This window comes from Lissotriton vulgaris, chromosome 4_1, assembly GCF_964263255.1.
Source record: "Lissotriton vulgaris chromosome 4_1, aLisVul1.2, whole genome shotgun sequence".
Lineage (NCBI taxonomy): Eukaryota > Metazoa > Chordata > Amphibia > Caudata > Salamandridae > Lissotriton > Lissotriton vulgaris.
The window spans coordinates 1,304,115,394-1,304,140,128 of NC_141691.1; the positions used below are offsets into that span (position 1 = coordinate 1,304,115,394).

Genomic DNA, 24,735 nt, shown 5'->3' on the forward strand with positions numbered 1-24,735 from the left:
GAGAAAACAAACTTGGATCCCTATGCCTTCATATATAGTGAAATCAGCTGATGTAGTTAAACATATTTAAAGTATATGAGTAAAATGAGCTATTGTCGGGTTGACATTACTTGAGTTCCACACATTATTCTATATCACGTCAACTGACTGCCATAAAAGACAATGCTTTCTAATCACACAAGTGTGTAAAATAAATCCACTCAAAGACATAATCGTATAGAATCATAAAACTGTGAATCAAGGTAATGTCTCGCAGGTATAAAACAATTTCATTGGGCAACTATAGAGCGTAAATGTATAGTCTGCTGTAAAAGAAAAATTGCACTGGAGAAACATGTCCTCAGTCGATAGCTTATGCATAAAGTCCATAGCAGCCCTGCACTGTCTGATATTTGCCTACTATAATAGTGGAAAAATAAACGGTCCTTAGCAAAGAGTAGTATTTGGGGAAAAGATTAAAATGCAGGGTGCTCTGTGCAGACCGCACATCTCAAGGACAGACAGGCAGGTTGGCAGCAAACAGACCTTTGCTAGGGTAGCCATTGAGAAATTGTATGGTGTTTAGATGTAATCTGACTAACGAAAACCTGTGATTAAGATTATTAACCCATGAGAGGTAGGGCTTGATATACACAAGAAGATGATGGACGGAGCGCTGAAACTTTTCAGACACACCCCCAGTCACAGATCTGGGTTGAATCACTCATCCCTCTTTAGCTAACCTCGCTACCCCATTTCAGACACTGCTATATACGAATCAGTCTTGACCCTGTGCCTCATGGGAACAGTCCAGCCTGAACTGCCAAGCCGTGGCTTCCATTGACCGGAAACAAGCATCCTGGGACCTCATCAGCCAGGCTAGCTAGAATCCAGTGGCAAAGTGAGCAAGGGAACCACGTCTGGGCATACCCGGCCAACTTGATAACAGGACAGGTGCAGATTTGAGTATGGGTAACAACTGTGGACATTCCTGAGTTTTTTTACATCTTCCTTTAAGCATTTAGCCCAAATAATTTTAGCAGTGGTTTGGATAAGCTATCTTTAAACATACAAGTGTTCGAGAAAAACACCAATAAAGCCAGCCAAATGCAAGTCTTGGATATGACATTGTAACTCCGTATTGTCCAAACTCTGTCACTGCCGTATATACATTCCAGGCCTTTTATAGGATGTTCCTCGTTCATCATCCAACATCCACACTGATGGATTTTAGCACCTTGATGTAATGATTTGTTTCTTATTTGCCTCACTGCGAGTCCATTTTTCATGACTTTTCTTATCCACTGTTCTCATTCCTGTAGTTTGCCATTTAATTCTGAATTCATTATATTTTGGTTTTTCCAATTTTTCAGAGTTTCTGTTCTCCTTGTTTCGTTTTTTTTTTTTTTAATGTTCAGCTAAAATTTTAAACTAAATTTAACATTTTAAAATAGTACTTTTTTGTTTCAGTATGTGACACTTCACGAAATTCCCGCAGTGCTGGTATTCAAGGACTCAACTTACTTTGTTTACGATGGTAAGTTCATCTGTCCTGCCTCCCTGTTGATTTAACGGGCATTTCTGTTTATTAATCACCATATTAACAAAAATGTATACTCACATAAGTGTTGTTTACTTGCGCAAATGGACTGTAGATATATCTGTTGGAATTCGCTAGAAGGGCAAATTTATCCAGAGTATCTTGTACAACCATTGATTGGGTGAATGAGTTCTCCCCAGGATTCTCAGCGGATTGAGTAGAGCAAATGTAATTAACACTTTACAATGTTTTATCTTTGTAGGCATGTTTCTAAATCTACACCCTAATATCATAGGTGTAAATATGGGGGACCTATTTTTAAGAGTAAGTAGAAAAATGATTACTTCTGAAGAAACCTATTTCCATGCTTGTATTAAAACAAGCAAATGCTTGTTCTCCTGAGTCCTCCTTGTTGGTTTGCGCTTGTTTGATAATCCATAGGAATACACAGTGAAAATTCACAAAACTAGTAGATGTACTTGGAATACGCATAGGTCTTTTGTAAGTAGTGAAAACATTGTCAGTGTCCACAATGCATTGACTGAAGAGTACAAATCGGACACTTAAGGAGCCTTGGCTGCTTGCATACAACCCAAGCCAGTCAGCAATATAGTACATTTCATTCTTGATGTGTATGTTAGTCTGGAGAATGTGTTATCCTAGATTATGGAGCGTTCATCTGAGGATTGATTACCTTACACATGCTTTCTGTTTGGGGCTTCTCTACATGCTCATGAACAAAATACAAGACAATATTATAAACCTCAACATGGGCAACCAGTTCCTTTCACAATTTTCAGTAATACCAAATCAGCCAGCACATATCTTGCTGACCGAATCAAACGGAGCTCTGCTTACCCTTTATCTCTCTTTACTTCTGGCTGAAAACATCATTTTAGGGGTCTTCAACATGTATTAGGAGACAATGTCCAGCCCAATCAGAAATCACCAATTCACTAACCCACTGCTTAGAAACAAAAAGATAATCATTTCCAGACTACTCCTATTTAATTTGACTCTCCTGTTCATTCGAACCTGCCCTTAGCAGTGGGCAGCATAAATAAGCCCATAAATCATTTCCTTTGGAACTTCTCCTCTCTCCAATGGTTACTACAACTGGTTTAGCCAAGGCAGTAGCTGAGATTCCAGAGGCTTTTTTCAGGGAGGATTGTGTCCAGTACTCAAGTAAGGGTTCATGAGCAACGGATATCCTCCAGAACCTGTTTGTATTGTGTGCAAACAAATTGGTAGTAGACCATGGCTTCTGTAGATTCATTACTTTCTTACCAAACATACAAAACTAGTAAAGGTGAAAAAATTGTGTTCAAGCAAGACAGAACTGTTGTGCGGTATGTTTTTAGTTCCTGTCTTGTCTCCCTTGTTTACACTCCTTTTAAAACCAACAAGAGAGTACCTACTTGGCTTCTTGTTTGTTTTTTGCTGCAATCTGAGATTCTTTTTTTATTTGAGTTTTACTGTGATTTTATCTTTAGTACCGGCAGTAAAAACTAAATGTGTATTCAAGTAGCAATTTAAGATGCACCGTTTTATTGTACAGAAATTGAAAAATAATTACAACTTCTGTAGTAAGGGATCTCTGTGTATAGTCATAATCTTGTGAATAGTCCCGCCCCGGAGCAATCGAAATAGTCTCTAAAGTTGTCTTCTTCTGCAGTCCTGCATAGACACTTAAGAGAAAATCAAAGGCAAATAATGCTGCCTAAAACTACAAGGCTACATTGGCCAGCACTTCATCTTGAAGTGAAAAGGATAGCCAAATAATATTACATTTTACACACTTTGGAAAGTTTTACACCTAGAGAAACTCCCCTTCACAAAAAGGGTTGGACAGACAAGCCCCATAGGCTGCCATTATGTGTCTGGAAAAGGGATAGTGTGCCTTAAAGGAACTCTCCAGAGACCCTCGTATACCAGGATGCACAGTCAACAAACTTTTATTTTCAGTTCTTTTTTCTGGCTCCTGCTAGCAGGGCCCTGGAGCATTGAGCTCTACCTTTTTGGGTATATCCTCAATTTTTGGAGCTTTTCCAGTGTTATGAGTGTTTCACTCGACATCTGGGGTCTTCCTCTTCTTGTTGCTGTCTTTTTTGACCAGTTTTGCCATCTCTTTGTTGTCGAAATGCCAGCTTTATTTGACAAGTGCCCTGAGTGTGGTAGGAAGAAGGCAAAATCTGACCCCCACAGAGTATACATACTCCCTTCTACCCATGTCCCTGACTGCTGTGATATCTGTCACTCTTTCTCCAGGAGGACCCTGCGTGACAGGCAGAAAATTTGTCTCCAAGACCTGGAGCAGAGGAGACATCAAGAACCAGGTGGGATTCTGGGCATGAAGGGACTCTCATCATCCTCTGCCTGTTCATCAGCCTCTGGGGTGCTCCCCAGTCAAGAAAAGGCACCGGTCGATGGCTTCGGCGTCAAGAGGTATGATTACCATCTGCTCCCTGTCGATCCAGGGCTCTGGGTCGAAGCGTCGTCGACGTCGAGGGGTAGGACGTCGAGACCTCGGACGAGGTCGACGTCGAGGACTTCACTGGCGTTGACACACCATCGACATCGTGATGAGTCCCGAAGAGACGGCGCTCTCCATCCAGGCGACACCGCCGTTCACCTTCAACGTCGACACGAAGATCGACGTTGAGGCGAAGACACTCGACGTTGGGGAGTTCGTCGACGTCAGGAAGAACAACGTCGAGCAGAGAAGGGAGACATCATAAAGGTCGGTGTCAAGGAGGGAAATGTCGACCTTGTCGGACTCTCCTCCGACGAGTGCCACCTGTGGATGACATAGTGACATTCCAGGATGTGCTGCTGAGGGGGGGCAGCGAAGTTGGGGATCACTTTGACTGTGCCCACCCCGTCCACCTCAGTGAATTTTTAAACACTGCAGCCCAGGCCCCTTTATCGCCCCTTGCTACCTTTGGTGCCAGGACTGGAAAAACCGGCCATGGAACTGTTTCTGACGCCGGCCTCTGTGAAGTCGGCGCCATCTAGACTTCAAAAGAAGTACAGGCCCCCGGATTCTGAGCCTGCGTTCTTGAGAGCAGATCCTGTGCCGGATTCTGTCATTGTGACAGCGGCCAAGAAGCAGCATTCCACTGCCCCCTCGTCTACGGTCCCTCCAGACAAGGAGAGACGTAATGTGGATTCGGCAGGAAGAAAAGTCTGCAGTACAGCTGCCACTTCGATGAAAGCGGCTAGTGCATCAGCGCTTTTGGGTCGGTATGACCGCTCCTTGTGGGAGTACCTGCAGCATTTCATTGAGCTCCTCCCGAGCGACAGGAGGGAAGACTTCCAGGAGATCTTGAATGAGGGCATGATGGTATCCAATCAGGTCATCAGTTCGGCGGCGGATGCCTCTCTCCTGGCTGCGCATGGGTACTACCATGGCATAAACTTGAGACGACATTCCTGGTTGCGCCTTACCTCTCTTAAGCCTGAGGAGCAACAGCGGATTGCTAACTTGCCTTTTTTCAGGATCTACCCTCTTCGGGGCTCATGCGGACGAAGAGATGGCCCGCATGAAGGCGGAAGTGGAAACGCTGAAGGCTGTAGGTTTGGAGAAACCAAAGAACCAATGCAAGTCGTTCCGTCCCTTCCAGAGGTGTTACTCTTCCCAAACATATCAGCGAGGGCAAGGTCGCCAAGCTGGCCTACAGCAGAAGCAGCAAACGCAATACCAGCGACAACCCTTCCAGAACCGTCAAAGGGGCAGAGGCCGACAGCAGGCCTCGGCGAATTAGGGCCCGGCCGGGTCTAAGCCCTGAGGAGTTACTTCCCCCTCGTCCGTTACCCGCTCCGGTGGGGAGAAGCATACAGAATTACTTGGCATAGTGGAGAAAAATTACTCTGGACAAGTGGGTGCTGAATATTGTTTGCAATGGATACAGTTTTAGATTTGTCAGCCCTCCTCCAGCTATTCCACTGGTTCCGTTGCGCTTCTATCTGCGTGAACTCCAAGCGGAGGCCGATACCCTGTTAAGAAAAAGGGTGATAGAAGACGTCCCTCTGTCTCAAAGGGGAAAGGGTCTATACTCCAGGGGCCTTATTTATGAAGGCCTTGCGCCGCCGGTGCGTCACTTTTAACATGGGAAAAAGTGACGCACCAGCGGCGCAAGGCCTTCATAAATAAGGCCCCAGGTTCTTTCTGGTACGCAAAAAGGACAAAAACAAGTTCAGGCCCATTCTGGATTTGCGACAAGCAAACAAATGGATTCGCAGGGAGAAATTTTGCATGCTGTCCTTGTCCCCAGATTTATCCTCCGCTACAACGAGGAGACTGGCTTTGAGCAATAGATCTGCAGGATGTGTACTTCCATGTGCCCATTGCACGGAAACACAGGAAGTTCCTGCACTACCTGGTCGACACCAATCACTATTAGTACACCGTACCACCGTTTGGTCTGAAGTCTGCACCCAGGACTTTTTCAAAATGCATGGCAATGGTGGCAGCGCACCTGAGAAAGAACAAGGTGTTTGTCTACCCGTACCTGGACGACTGGTTGATCAAAACCTCCACCTTACAGGATTATAAGTCAACAAGGATCCTTAGCTTAATACGATACTAAAAAAGCAATTAATAAATTATAGACAACAATGTGTACTATAAGCCAAAAAGTATCCAGCCGGACACTGATTTAATCAATGTAAGAAGATCAAAAGGGATAAGGTGAACAATTATACAGTGGGATACAATCCTGTATCCAATACATATATCACATAAAGGAAAAAAGGAAAAAACCAAGACAAGTGAAAAGGAGGTAAGTCCAGGCAATTTTAAAGCGAGGGGACGCTTACTTAAAGAGTTTGAGAATAGCCTAGCTATCCCCATGTAGTAAACACAAATTAGTGACACAATGGAAAGACTGGTGTGTAACTACATAAACAGTCGACGGCGTTTCGATCCTTAACAAAGTAAAGGATCATCATCTGAACTAAAGTTACATTGCCTGAGTCTTTACTTATGCAAGCCTGTGGGAAAATTGAAGAAAAAGGCAAAGAAATAAAAGTTAAGAGATTAAAAGACCTGCATAGTGTTGCCATTCTGATTGCAGACCATGCTTAAGGGAAAGTAGAGGAGCGAAGCATACCTTAATACTCCGGATCCAATTACCCGCTTCACAAGTATATCAGGTCATTTTAGACATCGACCACCCCCCTGGTCGGCATGTGTCACTTCCCCAATTCTCCCCTATGCTTGTGCGCTAACTGCGCCTTATCGCAGTGGTTCCACACCCAAGATGCCTGCCCCATTAGCATCCCACGTAATTACGCAATGCTTAATTCCGCCACTCACAAGATGGGCGCCACACGTCTACTTATACCTCGGCTTAATTTCCCTACTGTTCCAACGCCGCTGACACGAGCCATTCTGCCCGGCAGCACTATAGGACTACTCGATCCGGAGTATTAAGATATGCTTTGCTCCTCTCCTTTCCCCAACCGCCCTCTCCCCCGGCCTACCTGGTTGCTACTGACCGGTTCATTACTCTCCCACTGTTTCCCCAGAGATCGGTTTTCATTAAGCAAAACTGGATTCCCCACGGGCTTCTGTGGAACTCGCGCCCCGGTGGCAGGATCCGCCACGGGCATTGGTAAGCCTCCATAATTTTAGCCCCTCCCGCCCTCCCTGTCTCTCTGCCCCAGCATTGTTCTAACTGCTAATTCTTTCCACAGACCCGCCACATCCACCCAGGGCCCATCCACCATCAATCACCGGCTCAATTATTTAACCGCCGGTCCCCAGGGACTCCAGGTTTTCCAATCCAAGGACTTTCTCCACCCAGTTACACTGGCTACAGCCACCTTGACCTACTCAGGTCCCCAGCACCGTGACCTCCTTCGCCTGCTCGCAAGGTATGCTACCCAGGATTCGGTTAGGCGACCAATCATCCCCATGCTCGTAGCTGTCCCTCACAGTAACCTTATGAGCACCGCCTCCCATACGCACGACTTCCCATTGGCATGGCTGCACGCTTCTTCTTGTCTCCCGCTCCGTGGCAGTTTTCACTCTGCATCCGCTCGGCCCCTAATCCTTGGCCCCCTGCCACCGACCACAATTGTCACTTTCCTGTTCTTAACACAGATTCACTCGCGTATGGAAGGTCTTCACCTTAAGCATGGTCTGTAATCAGAATGGCAAGACTATGCAGGTCTTTTAATCTTTTACTTTTTGCCTTTTTCTTCAATTTTGTATAGGATCGAAACGCTGTTGACGGTTTATTTAGTTACACACCAGTCTTTCCATTGTGTCACTAATTTGTGTTTACTACATGGGGATCGCGAGGCTATTCTCAAACTCTTTAGGTAAGCGTCCCCTCACTTTAAAATTGCCTGGACTTACCTCCTTTTCACTTGTCTTGGTTTTTTTCTTTTTTTCCTTTATGTGATATATGTATTTGATACAGGATTGTATCCCACTGTATAATTGTTCACCTTATCCCTTTTGATCTTCTTACATTGATTAAATCAGTGTCCAGCTGGATGCTTTTTGGCTTCTAGTACACATTGTTGTCTATAATTTATTAATTGCTTTTTTAGTATCAAATTAGGTTAAGGACCCTTGTTGCTTTATAATACTGTCACCCCGGCCCTTGACTGCCTAGTGGGTTCGCTTGTTTCTTTAAAACTCCACCTTCTAGGAAGCACAATTGCATTTCAACAAGACGGCCGTTCTGTTGAATCAGCTGGGTTTGCATATCAACATGGCCAAGTCCGCCCCGACTCCGGTTCAGTGCCTGCAGTACTTGGGAGCCTCCATCAATTCTCTCAGAGCAAGCGTGTCTCCTTCGGAGGAGCAACGCTTATCGATCCTTCGGAAGGCTCAGGCTCTCATGTCCGTTCCATCAACGACAGTGAGGACGGTGTCTTCTCTTCTGGGTTCGATGGCCTCTTGCATTTTACTCACACACATGCACGCCTCCACATGAGACCGCTGCAGGAATGTCTGGAGGATCAATGGGTCCAGAAACGTCGAGCTGGGACGACAGGATCCACCGGTCTCTACACGCTCAACAGTCCCTGAGATGGTGGTGTTCAGCAGAGAATCTCCTCAGGGGTGTTTCCTTACACAAGGACATTCCCATTCAGACTATTGTGATGGATGCTTCTCTCCACGGCTGCGGAGCACATTCAGACCATCTACAGATCCAGGGAACGTGGTCCTAGACAGAAGACCCGTACCCCATCAACTTTCTGGTGCTCAGAGCTGTTCATTTGGCGCTGAAAACCTTTCATCCGTCCTTCCAGACCAACTCCTTGCTTGTACAGACGGACAATACGAGCACAATGTATTACCTCAACAAGCAGGGGGACTCGAGATCACGCACACTGTCCCAAAAAGCGCAGGCGATCTGGCACTGGCTGCTAGCCAGAGGACTGACGATAACGGCTACCCATCTACCAGGTGGGCAGAATGCTCAGGCGGACGCACTCACCAGGCTGGTCCAGGAAAACCACGAGTGGGTCCTAAACGACGAGGTACTAGGAGACATCTTCGAAGATGGGGCACTCCAGACATAGATCTGTTTGCCACCGCCAAAAACAGAAAATGCAGGGACTTTGCCTCCAGGTTTTACCAACCGGGGGACTCTGAGGAATGCGCTATAGATCAGCTGGTCGAACAGCTTTCTGTACGCTTTTCCACCCATTCCCCTGATTCGGGCAGTGCTCATCAAGCTGTCTCAATCCAGAGCGTGAATGATCCTCATTGCTCCGGAGTAGCCTCGACAGTGGTGGTTCACGGACCTGCTCCACCGGTCTCTCCAACCCCACGTGCGGCTTCCATTCGGCCGAACCTTCTAACGAAGTTCGGGGGCAGATGGTGCACCCCAACCTCTCATCGTTGAGTTTGGCGGCATGGCTCCTAAGATAGTACAGTATGGACACTTGAACTTGCCTGACAACTGCATATCTATACTCATCTGTCTAAGAGACCTTCCACCAGGACTTCCTATGCCTACAAGTGGAAAAGGTTCTGCATCTGGTGCACGTCCAAGAACTCTGATCCTACCTCTTGCAAGGAAGATGTCATCCTTCCATATCTCTTGCATTTGGATCAATCTTGCCTTAATTTCCATTCTATTAAGGTCCACCTCGCAGCATTAACTTAGTTTAGGAAATGCCCTTCACAAATATCCTTCTTCCAGATTCCTGTAACTAAAGATTTTCTGGAGGGATTGAAGAAAGTATTTCCCCCTGTTAGACGTCCGTCGCCTTCATGGGAACTGAATGTGGTGCTTTCTCGATTCGATTAAGGAACCTTTTGAACCTATTCATAAAGCTTCTCTGCAGCATCTTTCCGGGAAGGCTGCCTTCCTTGTGGCTATAACATCGGCCTGCAGGGTGAGTGAGATCCAGGCCTTGTGTTGCTAAGAGCCTTAAACGGCGTTTCATGCTTCTAAGGTTGTCATGAGGACTCACCCTAAGTTCCTGCCTAGAGTGATTTCTGATTTTCATGTCAATCGGACGATAACTTTGCCTACATTTTTTTAACATCCTTCTTCTCCACCGGAGAGATCTCTTTATTCCCTGGATGTAAGAAGAGTGTTGAAGTTCTACTTAGACAAGACCAAGGACATTCGTAGGGCAGACCAATTGTTTGTCAATTATGGTTCAGTGAGGACTGGTTTTGCCACATCTAAACAGTCCATCTCTAGATGGATAGTGTCCTGTATACAGTTATGTTACCAAAAGGCTAACAAGACCTTAGGGGGTAAGCCTAAGGCTCATTCCACCAGGGACAAAGCAGCTACAACGGCTTTGCTACGTAATGTTCCCATTGCAGATATCTGTAGGGCTGCCACTGGAAGTCGGTCGATACCTTTGCTAAACACTACTGCCTGGACTCTGGGGCCAGAGCAGACGCTCCGGTTGGGCAGGCTTTGTTGAGAAATCTGTTTGCACAGTAGTGGTTGTTTGTCTTCTCATCCACTGCTGGTTTGGTTTGTTGGAATGGGCTTGCCATTCTATTCACAAGATTATGACTATACACGGAGATCCCCTACTACAGAAGGAGTAGTTTCTTACCTGTAACTCCAGTCCTGTAGTAGGGGGTAACTCTATTATAATCATAAGCGCACTCCCTCCTTCCCGGTGGATGGAATGATCATGTTCTGAATGCTACAGGCATAGGCTTTATACACCATCAAAAAGAACTGAAAGTGAAAGGCCTTTGGCTGTGCATCCTATGACACCGAGGTTCTCTGGAGAGTTCCTTAAAGGCACAGTATCCCTTTTCCCGACACATAATGGCAGCCTATGGGGCTTGTCTGTCCAACCCTTCCTCTCTATCATGACAAAGGATTTTTGTGAAGGGTAGTTTCTCTAGGTGTGAAACTTTACAAAGTGTGTAACATTTAATATTATTTGGCTATCCTTTTCACTTCAAGATGAAGTGCTGGCCAATGTAGCCTTGTAGTTTTAGGCTGCATTATGTGCCTTTGATTTTCTCTTAAGTGTCTATGCAGGACTGCAGAAGAAGACAACTTAAGAGACTATTTCGATTGCTCTGGGGTCCACGCACATGGGCGGTACTATTCACAAGATTATGATATGGAGTTACAGGTAAGAAACTACTCCGTATAGTTAATCTAATTTAACGGGACCCATTTCAGAAAGGATTGATAGACGTCTATCAAAAATACAACAACCTTCTTCTGTCAGTTACACATTTCCAGAAATGTTTTTGTTTAACTGGCCCTTTTTTTCAGCATAAACGTTTTTTCCTTATTTTTTTTCGGTATGTAGTTTGAGGACGATGTCGACTAAAGGGGTATGTGATGATTTCCATTTCTTCTTAATAAAATAACTGGCAATTATTGCAACAAAAAAAATGTCCTTTGTGCACGAAGTAACTCTGAAAGGTGTGAGCTACTGTCTTCTTAATATAATCTTGTGAGTACGTTTTCTTTTTAATTAGCAATGTCTAACTGACATGGCCTTTCATTGTGCGACTCAACGTCCATGTTGTTGGCAAACTAGTTGGCTGCTTCTAAAGTGGGAAAAGTCTGATCTATTGCCATGGGGCTCCAGGTTCTGCCTAGCACCTCATTAACCTGGCCTCATTTTAAGAACCCTACTTCCACCAGGTAATTGAAGCAGCGCTCTTCTTAAAATCTCCAATTTATGCAGTGGTGAAGGGCCTACATTTAAAATAACAGGATTCTAAAATCGTGGCAGGCCATCTGAAAGCCATGCTTCTCCTTACCGCCATCCATTTGAGTTTCAACTTTGTTTACCATCAAGTGACATAATAAGCTTCAAATACCATGAGAACAATCTGCCTGGCTGGCAATGGGGTTAATATAAATGATGCCCAATAAAGAGAACCTGTTTTGCTACAACATAGATAACTCTTAATCCTATGCATCTGTCACTAAGTGTACAGATCATCTGTTTAACTGTTGCCAGTTATTCACTCCCAATGCTTACTCATTAGACCGCTCCAGTTAGACGCGAAATCAGTAGTCAAAGATCCCAAATCTAACCTGCTTAAACTTTGAAGGTTAGCAAGCCAAAAGGGCATATAAGTTAGTGACCGGGAAACCTTAAATTTCAGAAGTGTAAACACCCATTTAAATAAGCCTGCTCTTGCAACAGAAGATGTGTGGTTGCAGGTCTTCCCTGCAGAAAATCACTTTGGCCCATGTGTGTCCATTTCTCCACACTTCAAATGTTATTCCTGTAATACTATGTCAAGTGATCTTGAAGGTCATCAATTGTTTTGCGACCCTCATGCCTCTGCAAGCATTGTATCTCATGTTTTCTCGTGCCTCACAGAAGCACACTGCTAAATACCATAAATATGTAAATACATATACTCATGCTGGGCTCTTAATGCACATAAGAGAAGCTAGGGCCGGATGTATGAATCCTTTTTGCATTTGTGAATTTCCCAGTTCTTAAAATTGGGCAGTTTGCGACTGCAAAACGTGTTTATATTATGTATGGAACTCAAATAGCATTTTGCTAACCTGTTACCTAATTGCTGTTTGGGCTTTCTGACCAAATCCCAGTTCGGAATTTGGAAAGGGTGTCCTTAGGATGTCACATTAGTGGGACTAAGGGCTATAACCCTTGTATCAGCAAGGGAAGCTCAAAGATGTTTAAACCTATTGCAAACAGGCTCTCTGATTAGACCTCTAGATGTGAATGATGGATTCTATAGGAATCGTGATTGCAGTGCAGTGATATGTATAAGTGTAGTGAGTTAAAATTGACCAATGGTAGGCAAAATTATTTATTCACTCCTCCCATGGATCAAAATATAAAAACAGTGCAAAAAAGGACAGTTTCGAACAAATAGCTGTCTAAATGTGAAAGGTCAACAGGTTTCTGCAATAATGGATATACTATCCAATGCATTTGTCAGGATCAATTATATTGCTACTGCAAGTACATGTTGTGAGTACAAAATTTCACATATGTAAAGAGTTGGAACTGATACAACTTCTTTACCTTTGGTTAAGGATAACAATTCCTCTGAATGACGACTTCTGCAACGCACAAAAAAACATATATATATATACATATTGTTAAATGAAAAAACAGGATGATCCAATTATAATTGACAGCTCTAATGCTCATCTCTATGACCAATAAATACTATTGTGTCAACCCCATATACACCTCTTGTATGTATAATCACAACGTACCCGTCAATTGAGAGCGTAAGACCTCACCTGGCCACTGCTCAGGACATAGGAGGCATTGCTCTATTAAAAAGTAAGAAAAAGAACCACATATGATCACCCGAAGGGTATGCAGCCAAAACAAATCATATTTACAAATTCTTACTAAGGGTCTCAGTATTGGCAATCGCAGCCGGTAAGGACAACTTTAAAGTGTGGTTTGACTGTATATTCAACAAATAAGGAACTGTGATACTGTATAAATATACTGTATAGATATACAGCCCCTCGTATTAGTCAGTAGCAGCTTTGCTGTGTATGATTGTGTATTTAATTAAAGCGCCTTGTACCCTTATTCGGAATCGGCGCCTGACTGCACCTGATTTTAAGTCTGGGCATATTCTATGGTGAATTTAGCTTTTTAAATTATATACACCCTTAACGTGCTTTTAAAATTGCAGATCTACACACTCAATTGCAGGTCTCCCATGCGCGTCTGTTTAAACAACCACCCAGACAAGAGCAACAAGAACATCTGTAATGTCTATCGCATCTTTGCTAGACCCTGTGGAGAACATATGGAATATGATGGATTTAAATCCATGGTCATGTGGCGATGTTGTATTGTTTGCATCTGCCTGCATCATACCCAAACAAACTTCTAAAAAAAGAACACATGCTGACTAGAGGGGTTCTGAAAGTCTGCTGCACAAATAGCAATTGCCACTTATCAGTTACAGTTAAACTACCGCTCGCACTACTATCTCTGTCAGACTTAAAACGATCTACTTGTCCGTCGGTACCTCTGGCGGTACCAAGAGCTGTCTGGGAGGTACCCGCACAGGTTCAGTGCCATTTTTCAAGTGTCAGACCGTCATTTCCGTGGCATCGGCGTAGCACGTCAAATGCGTCTTCCACAGAATTAGTGCAGCCTGCATGAATCATGGGAGATGTCGTTTGACACACCGGCATGCCGCAATTTTAATATTTATTATTTACAGATGCCGGATCATCTCTGTCCGTCATGTCTGGCGCTTGAGCATAGCGCGTCACTTTACGTCTTGCACAGGATAGTTACAGCCTGGGGAATTTTAGTTTGACACACCGGTATGTCGTAATTTGAATATTTACAAATGGCAACTTCGGCATCATACAAGAAATTACCAACTATATCAGTTACAGGTATAATTCTAACGTACCGTGGAAAACAAACAGTGTCATTATGATCTCACTACAGCTGTTATATTTTGAAAATGCCAATAACGCATGTCCAAAAAACATTACGATATAGCCAACAACTATATCAGTTGCAAGCAATCCGTGTCATTTCTGATGTCATATTAGATGTCAATTTTGAAAGTCATAATTTAAAAGTGCCAGTGACACATATCCAAAAACATGTACTATGATAGAACTGCTAATCTGTAATTCATCAATCTTATGCATGTCAATTCTAGGGATATAAAGTAAAGTGAGTGTGTCATACGTGTGTCAACGTATAGACCCCTTCATAGTCCCACTCTGCAGTTTCTCGTCAATTCACATTTTCAAGATATAGTGAGTTAGTAGCAGAGCAGCCTATATTCAAACCACTCGGTATGAAGATCTTACTCGCAACACAGTACAGGGTATGACATCATTGAGCCCACTCTTATCACTTTGAAGTCTGGAGACCCATTTCTGTTCCCTTATCAACAGGAAACTTGACATATCCGTGATGTGTCAAGGAATCAGTAGTTGTTCTAATATGGTCCACCTTAAATCATCAGGACCATGTTTCTTTTCTAAAAAGTGACTTGTTAATCTAGTTGATTGTTTTTTGCACCTGATTGTGCTTTTGTGCTCCCAAATTCTCAATCTCACTTTGCGAGTGGTCAAACCCACATATTTTAAAGCACAAGGACATGTAATCATATAGATTAACTTTTCACTATTGCAATTGGTAAACTTTTTCAGTTTTCTTGGCCTGTCTGTTCCTATGTTCACAGCTTTGGTGATTTCTGTTTGGGGATTCGCAGCGCAGGAGCCTGTGGTGACTGATGGGAATCCGTCCTCTTAAAAGCCTTTTTCTGAGTTGAATGAATCAGATTGATCCAGTTGTTCTCTCCTTTTATCTATCTTGCTCAATAGACCCGTTGATATTTGTGTTGTTTATTCATACATTGTTTGGGGAATATATCCATGTTAGGTCTTTAAACTTTTCCCTGAGGCCCTTCTATATATAGTAGTTTTTTTGTCCTTAGGATGTCTCATTCCAAATACTGAATCGTATATGTATGTATGTATGTTTTGCAACTGAAATCTATTTGCCAAATATTAATACTTTACCAACTACTGAAAGGTAGTAGTACGGTATTTGCACACTGGAAGGTGTACCTAAGAGACCCCTTCCCCATTTACATTTATGAATGCTGAAAAATATTTTTTTAAGAGGCAGTGGTCCCAGGGAATACTGCTTACTTATAAAAAAAAAAAGAAAAATAGTAGCCCTTTTTTTTTTTTTTACTGCATCCCATTCTACAACCCAAATAACATCACCCTACCCTGCAAGTGGCCCTCTGGGGTCAATAATGTTGACATCTCTTTAGCCCCCTCAGTCAGGGCAATCTGCTGGATCTCAGATTAAACATACCCAAGAACTTTGCAGCTCCCAGCCTGTCAATGAGTTCATCAGCTCAGGGGATGGGTTGAGCAATCAGTCTTGGTGACTGATTTGAGCCCCCTATAATCCACACAGAGCCTGAGTTTAGGTACCAGCACTACTGTGCTAGACCAGGGACTATTGAAGTGTTCAATCACCCCCAATTCCTGCATCTTGGAGACTTCCTTCTTAATGCTAGCTCTCACCTATTCGGATAACCTGTAAATGGTGTTCTTTACAGGCATGCTTTCTCCAGTATCAATATCATGGGGAGACAGATGTGTAAGCCCTGGGATTAGGGAGAACAGAGAGTCAAGCGGCTCAGTAACAATAATGGCAGTCCCTCTGCTGCTCTTGCGTCACGGTAGTGGAGATGTTGACACCCTCCACTGACCCATTCTGTTCCATGGAAAATAGGAGGTCAGGGTAAGGTTCACTCTCATCTTCCACCCCATTATGTCACCAGGAGCATGGTGAATTCAAACTTGAACATAAAAGACAATCAAATGGCACATGGGTTTATCATATTTACAGCTTTTGTTGAGCGCTCAGACTACTTAGCGCTATTATTCAGTGTGTTAATAAAAAGTCATACGCACCAAAAGTAAATACATTATTTTTTTCTTTGGTATTTTTATTAAATGCATCTATAAACCTTTTATATGATGTATCATTACCTTCTCTTTACAAGTAGATCAAAAATCATCTTATTTTTGTATTGAAACTTTTGCATCACCAAATTCGGTTATCCCCTTTTCCCACATCTTCATCACATACACGGGGCCACAGAATCCAAACAATGGCAAGTAAACCATTATTACACGTTTTTATTTACATTCCGCAACAACAGTATCACAAATTGTAAAAAAAAATAAAAAATGGTCCATAAAGAAAAGGCTTTCTGCAAATAAAAATACAGACTGCACAACCAAATAAATTAAATGTGAAACTATGCCAGAGATTTGTAGTGCACCTTTACAAGTAATAAGGTGTGCTTAAAAAAAACACAGCTGACAGTACTTTTCAATAAATATTTGAAATACAATAAAAAACAATATGTTTATAACCACTGCCAGGTTTCCTGTAAGTCAGTCCTCTCTAAGAGATATACGGGTGGAGCTACAGGTAGTCTCATAATGTGAAATCGGCAGGTAGCCCAGGATAGTTTGTACACACCCAAAAACTAATGTTTGTGTGCCTTCACACATTCCTCCATGACTCAGTCTTACCCTCGATACTGCAAACATTCTACTTCGGTCAAGGGGCAAAAGTAAACCTATTTCTTAGGTGGAACAGGTGAGGAAAACTCCCTAAATTGATGACAGTGTAGGGGGGGGAAGCATTTAGCTATCTGCAATTTTACTAATGCAGATACATTTTTACCTGCATAATTGTTCAGTATTTTCTGTTGCTTGTGCGGAATTGCCTTCACATTTTTCTAAAGGGGTATTCTGATATGATTTCCGCTAGAACTGCTGGGAACCTGCCACTGCTGCAGGAAACTGTTGGAGACCTTTTAGAGTTCCAAGCATAGACATAAACCTGCAGAAGTAGATTCATCTTTTTTTTTTCTCACTCAACCTGCTTCCCCATTAATTTCTCTAACAACCGTTGCACTTTTCATTTGGTTGTTGTGTACTGCCATATTGAATTGTGGCCCACTACACTTTTTTTTTTACTATTCTACTGAGGTAAGTGTAATGTCCCACTTTTCTTCCACTTGTCTGTTTTTCCCCCATTCTTTACTCCTAAAACTCAGTGCTGGGTTTGAAAACGGGCTACGATACACAGATTTATTTTAAGGTACCTAGAGATCATATAGTGCACAAGTCTCGAATAAACGAATCTTTGAAGATTCTCGAGGTTGGGAAGCAATTCTTTTCAGCGCATCTCATTGCACTTGATTCTAATAACGGATAGGTGTTCAAGAACAATATTACACTTCAAAAATATGTAAGACTCCATTTTACTCATCTCTCAAGTTTCTGTTCTTCAAACATCAAATTAACCTTACTATCCAAAATTGTTATCTCTTATTTTTTATTGCTGGGACAAAGGTACCCCATGCATGCCACCATCTAAGTCTTGACATTTTCATTAGTAGCATGCCTTTCTCCCTTTAACTTTGTGATGTTCAAACTTATTTTCTAGTATCAACTCTTGGGCTGACGTTTCCACAGATCCGAGTTCAAATTGTCATTGTTCCTTCGTTTGTTACATATCCAGTGTTCATTTGCAACTTGTCCGGCCACCATTGTGTCTCAATGGGGATAGAGCTGACCGTTTTCTATTTTTGTTCAAGGTGTGTAAAAAGAAAACCTTGGCCGAATCCTTTAATTCAGGACATGCAATCTATGTCTGAAATCTCATTTTTAAATTTCAAACAAGGTTTTGCCATTTAGAGGGCATCGGTGCATCATCCTTTAGCGAAGGTACAAAGCAGGCATAGCTTCTTCTCTGTGTAGTATAGGCTGCTGCAGATGGGTAATAAGTAACAGGATTTCTCCACTTCCATAGCAATCTGTTGAGTAATATCATACAAGTAGATCTGTAGATCACAGGTGGAGGAGAGTCTTGCTAATGTAAATATGAACTTAATTATTTTCCTATCCTGTATTGTGGTTTCCTCCTGCTGGATTCCTTCCGGGAGGAGAAAGTGCAGTTTCTTTAGGTGTTCGATCAGCTGGTGACTTTCGCTTCTAAGCTCCACTCTTATTCGTGAAGATGTCATGTGATGGTTGGTTATAGTCAGGATTGAACACTTGCACCAAAAAATCCTAAAAAGAAAAAAAGAGCCTGATTAAATAGATTGCAGCTGACTGATTTAAAGTACCGGCCTCTGTCCACGAACTCACCTTAAACAAATCATTTTTATCACTTTACCATTTTCCCACGGATACTTGTAAGTGTTGTTAAACGCTTTTTTGTTTTACTTGTCTTGAATTTCCCTCGCATGAAGAATATTTTTGTATATTTTAATTTACAAAGGAGTTCTTTAGCTGTATTCTTAGGTAGGAGGTCAGAGATTTCCAATGTGATATGTAATACCTGTTATTAATGTATATGGGAGTAATTTATTATTCTTTATATTGAATGATAGAGGGTAGATGTGAGTAGAAGCAAGGCACTAAAGATGTGAAGATGTTTCTAACTGAGGGAGGCAGGATAACTCAGCAAATAGCAGAGATGTTTTGCTTTTTCCTAATTGCTGGTAAGTCCCTGGCATACAGGGAAAGTAACATATTTTAGGAAGTTACCTAGACTGTGTTCGTTGAAAGTCGAATTCCATACAATTACCTGGCTTGTCTGCATTGCTCCATATCAGCAGACTCTACGGTTTGGAGAAAAGGGAAAAATATGTATGTTGTTTTTATTGTAGTCACAGGAATAATAATTATCTATGTAAATCAAGGCTCCCCTTCAACCAAAACCCTTAAAATGGGTAGACTTCAGACCCTTTCAGCACCACTTCTTATTTAGAAGTTTATGGCTGTTTGCAAAAGGGTTTCCAAACATGTGTAAATACCAACAAATTGATGTTGATACCAGTTATATTTCCCATTTCACTGACATCTTCTGGAATGCTCACTTATAGATATCATGAGTATAAAACAGTTGTGCACAGTCTATGGATATTCTGAAGTTGTGACATCTTGTGTGCATGCGACAGAGCTCTTATACCGAACCCCAGCTACTAGAGGGGTCAGATTCCCAGAGTAAAGATGGATTTCCACATGACAATAATGGAGAATTATCTTTTCGGCCTTCAGAAATAATGACTGCCTTTCACTAAAAATGTGTTTATTAAGTTCCTTAAATGCTGGCCATATCCCTCGCACGTTACAGATACTAGATATTTGCACATTTAAAATATGGCTACTCTTTGGAGGAATACAACAAAATCCTTGGGTCTAAGTTGTCTGCACAATGAAAGACTAAGACAAAAAGGCACTGACAAAATCACAACAGTCGTAGCTGAGGGATAAATCCCTTAAGGACGGAATCTCTCAACCACCTATGGTGGCATGCTTCATCATTTGGAATTTTCCTCCCAGATGACAACTTCGATCCTCTGAGAGTGCGACCCCCTCTCTCTGAGAGGGAGGAGCACAGGGATGTTTTGATTTCTACTCTGACTGGATTAGTAACTCCACCAAATGAAACTAGTAGTGTGGGTGAGGACGCAGAGCAAAGAATAAAGTAGCGTGAGTGAAGTGATGATAAAACTAGCTAGGGAGAATTAATGTAATGCTTTATTTGGAAGTGGTCACTGCCAGGATTAAAAACAGTGCACCTGCGGTATGGATTTAAACTGCATGTGTGAGGTGAACGATTGTGTCGACATGTTTCCACTGTACTGCCCCTTTCTCGGGCAAGGTTTTCTTCAGGACCTCAAAGATGCTGCTGCTAAATGAAAAGTGTGAACAAAAATGTGTATTGGGAGAACGAAAAATGAGGAACAAAGTATACTTGCGGTTCCTGTTCTATAGAAAGTATCAATACCTATTGAGGGCGGATACAAAGGAAAAGGTCAGTGGCCTTAAACAAACAGAAACAACAGACAACAGAGTTGACCGGTATAGCTGATGCCTATGGAATGTAACAGCTGTGTGTACTCACAAAGTAAAAAGCAGTATACTACTTAATGCTTACCTGTAACAACTAGGTATGTTACTTCACCTCAACCTTGTTACAGCTCAGGGGAGGGGGCACCGCTCTAAGAAAAAATATATAAATGTCTTTTGAGTGTGCTAGTGTCCATACACCAAGTTTACACAAACTATAAAAAGCCAAAGTCCAGAGGTAAGGAGGGCAGGCTGGAATCACAAGTGGAAGAAATATCTATTCAAGGGGTGGCCCAGAGACTGGTACAAAATGTCTGCTGGCAGATACGACACACCACCTACATAAGTCGACCTGCGTGAGTTGGTGCACAAAGTCAAGGCCAGTGGGAGGAAAACCAGGCGAAACCATGCCAGTGACTCTTAACTCACAGGTTGTCCCGGTGGCGCACCATGAACAGACCCTCCAGTTTATCGCGATTTCGTGATTCACGAATAAAATTGCGAAATCGGCAAATTACCGCGATGGGCGCGATAATAACCATATTGGCCGCGATATTTACAAAAAAGTGTCTACCGGGAGACAGCAAAACAAACAATGCCTTTTATTGGCTGTGCGCCGCACCCCCCACCCCCCCCCCCCCCGTCCCCCGCCCTCCCCACTTTCCCTGGACACACACAGACAGTCAGTTTTTGAGCTGCCAGCCACACCCGAGTACTTCACAAGTCATTAAAAGACCTTTCACTTGTTAATGAGGCTTTGTTTTTCACGCCCCCGCCTGTTATCCTCGGCTCTAGCAGGTGTCAGGGGCTTGCGGTGGTTTTCGGGTCGGTGTGTGTCATTGCACGAGAAGCCAACCCCCTGGGTCCTCCCATTAGGGGCATATTTTTCTTTTATGGCTGAAAGGGGGGGGCTGCATTCTTTTTATCCTTTCCCGGCCGGGCCCCCTGGTTACGACCTGTGAAGCGCCTCGTTGTGGGTGTCGTGAGTTTCACGGGGGCCCCGTCCGCAGTCTAGACTCGCAGCTGGGCTTCTAAGCCCTGGCACGGCCCTCCCTAGGAACAGGACTCATTTCCGTATCATTTGTACTCTGCGCCTGCCCCTCGGATCCCAGGCAGAAGAGCTTTGGGGGCAGAAACCAGACATGCAGGGGGGGGGGGGGTCAGGTGTGGGTGAGTGCCTGTCACTCAATCCCTGCATTGCATCCGCGCTGGGGTGGCCCTGATGGAGACAGGAATGTTCTCCCCGATTCTGGGTACACGGATGGAGGAAGCCTGTTGTCTTGTTTTGTCTTTATTTCACTTCTTAGGAGGGCACAGGTCCTAAAAAACAGAAGTGGGAGGGTCTAACCAAGTTAGGCAGCATAGCGCGTGGCATCACATTGAGTGACATCATTGAGCGCGACATGGCACGTCGCATCACAGGAAGTGGTATCAAGACCCATGACCTCACAGGAATTGACATCACAAAATGTGACACAAAATTTTAGTCCTCACACTTCTGTTTAGCCCAACTGGCAGATGAAGAATTGCAATTCCAAGGGATAACAGCCTTAACCTGTGGGCTGCTTCCTCTATTCCATATTCCAGATTGCCTAATCAAAGGGCTTCTTCGCCAACTTCACTGGCTCCCAGTGAACAAACAAATGGAATTCAAAGCACTCTGTTGCATGCACAAGATCTGCTCTTGCTCAGGAGGACAGTAAAAAAAGAACGACTCCATACCCAGTTCGCACCCTGCCCTCAAGCAGTAGATTCCTGTTCACAGTTCCAAGACTCAAATACACCTGCATGGGCAGACACTTCTTTTCTTGGTGCTAGGCTATGGAACTCCTTCCCAGAGTTCTTAAGATGCTGTGCTTCCCTTTCTATCTTTCGCACAGAACTGAAAACTGCCTCTTTTAGCTCCTCCTAGGCCGATCTTCCTGCTCTCAAAGCGATAGGAAACCCTGGTTGGGTAGCCATGCACTATACAAGAACTGTATTATAATAAAGATTTAATACATTAATTTTAGAAACTGAATGGCCAGAAAACAAAAGAACAGACTTGTTTTTATCAAGGTCTTAAGGAAGAACTAAAAGACACTGAAAGCTCAGATTCCTAACAGACCCACAGAAGTATCCGCCTTAATATACTTGCTATTAGAAATAGATTATCGACAAACTAAAAGAAAAAAATGAAATAAGGAGATAATTTTGTCCAAGTGTTTGTGTCTGTACTGTAGCACAGCTGGACACTTTGTAATGATCTACCCAAAGATACCAAACTTATTGCAGAAGGAAAAGGTTCTGCACATCAGTAAGAGGAGTTTGGCTGGTGGGAGTATTCATCGTGATCAAGGAACACTACCAGTTCAAAGACTTGGCCTTTGGCATAAAATCAGTACCAAGAGTATTCACAAAGTGTCTAGCAACGGTGCAGCACACTTAAGGAGACCGGGAATAAGTGTCTACCTCTAGCTGTACAACTAGCTGATAAGAGCAAATGAATACCAAAATTGCAAGCAGCAAATGCAACATCTCTTTTCTGTCCCCCCCCCCCCCCCCCCCGTCCTCTCCCTTTCCCTCTCTATTTGTCTCTCCGGACATTGGACACAGTTCTTCCTAGTCTCCCTGCTATGGCTCCTTCCTCCCCTCCTTTCCTCTGAATTCCCTCTACCACGTTTTTTAATGTACTTTACTACGCTATTGTAAGTGATGTAATTTGTAACGCAATGTTCCTCTGCTATAGCGCTCTGATACATACGGGCCTAGCCAGCGCTTTATAATTCTTTTGATGTACCTTCTAATGCAATGTTCCCCTGGTTAGGCTCTCTGATACCTCCAGGTCTAGATAACGCTATTTAACCCTCGCAAATTCAAATAAACTAAAACTGTTTTTTTTCTGAACAATGAGACCTGATCAACATGGCTGACAGGTGGAGCTGCTTGACAGCTAATGAGGAGTCTGGCCCTGGTTTTCCCCCTTGACCGTCACCTTCCCAGCCGGACATTGGGCATTGTTCCTCCTCGTCGCTCCGTTTTTGCTCCTTCCTCCCCCCTACGAATTATTGAAACATTGTTTGTGTACTGTACCTTTCTATGCTCTTGTATCTGATGTATCTTGTAACGCAATGATCCTAAATGTAAAATGCTCTGATACCCTCTTGGGTCAAGTTTGCGCTATGTAAAACTTTATTAATAAATAAAGTGGAATACTCTGCTAAAACAGTTTCCATTGATTTAAGGCTGAAAATGAATGCTTATGAGTAAAATAAAGTGCCGCTAAAATGCCGCTGAATTTCCATATTTGTGCTGCTAAATTTCCATATTTGTGCCGCTAAATTTGAGAATCCATGCCGCTATATCCTGGGGGGTCTGCATAAAGGGGAGTGCAACTGTCTTAAGTTCATACAACGACTCAATAAGGTGATTCTGGAAAACTAGCATGTCCAATGATTTTAACTGGGACTATGCAGCGTAATGGTACACTCACTCCTCCAGACAGAAGAGGGGGCCAAAAACAACTAACCGAAAACAGACGTGAAAAAACGGGGCCAGATGTTGTAACATGTATCAGAGTGGCTGTTCTACGCCGTACAACTGTAGAATCTTAACTGTGTGTGGCACCTGGAGCCAACAAAAAGTTCTGCGTATTTAACCCAGGCTGAAAATTGTACACTGTGACCGGGACCCCGTTACAAGGCAGACCCTCGGGGAGTCAGGCTGAGGAAATAAAGGGGGGTTAACAAGAAAGGGGTCTCTAACATGACATGCCATATTGAACCCCAGTATTATTATAACTGGGACTCCTGGTCACCCTACTTCTATGTACTCCTACATCAGCAAAGTCTAAAAGAGCAGATACTACTGTAGGTAAACTCGGGATCATTCCATTTGTCGACCTGCGGTGAATGAAATACCTGGAGGGGTCTCCTGAAATTCAACCCTTTGACCTGAGGGTGGCACACAGTTCTCAGCATCACACCTGTGTATACCCTATATTTCACCGCCTCCATGCAACCGCTGCCGATTCTAGCCAAACGGACTTACCCGACAAATGCCGAGACGCACGCAAGAGCAAATGTGCATTTAAGGACCAAAATGCACCGTCCACCGGCGGAGTCGCTCGCGCTCATATTGTCCTGCTGTGATCACTGACTTCTGTCGCTTCACCCCGCGCCGAATGATCTGTGTTCAAGCCTCCCGCAGGCCCATAATATATTTATGGGAGTGTTTGGAATTCCCCTATATATTTAACACGTTCTTTGATGTGAAAGGAAACTGAAACTTTGCTTAGTCACAGTCAAGAAGCAGTGAGGCAACCTCGTGCAATGATTATAATTGTGTTTGCATAACTGATTTCTGAGTGACAGTTTGTTA

General features: G+C 43.3%; 1 protein-coding gene across 1 annotated transcript in view; it reads left to right on the forward strand.

The window, feature by feature from the left end:
* TMX3 (thioredoxin related transmembrane protein 3) overlaps positions 1–24,735 on the forward strand; it is a 234,054-nt gene that overhangs the window by 103,767 nt on the left and 105,552 nt on the right. Inside the window, exon 9 of the mRNA XM_086965544.1 lies at positions 1,450–1,516. Coding sequence (XP_086821670.1) covers positions 1,450–1,516 — 67 coding nt within the window. The remainder of the gene's footprint in view (positions 1–1,449; positions 1,517–24,735) is intronic.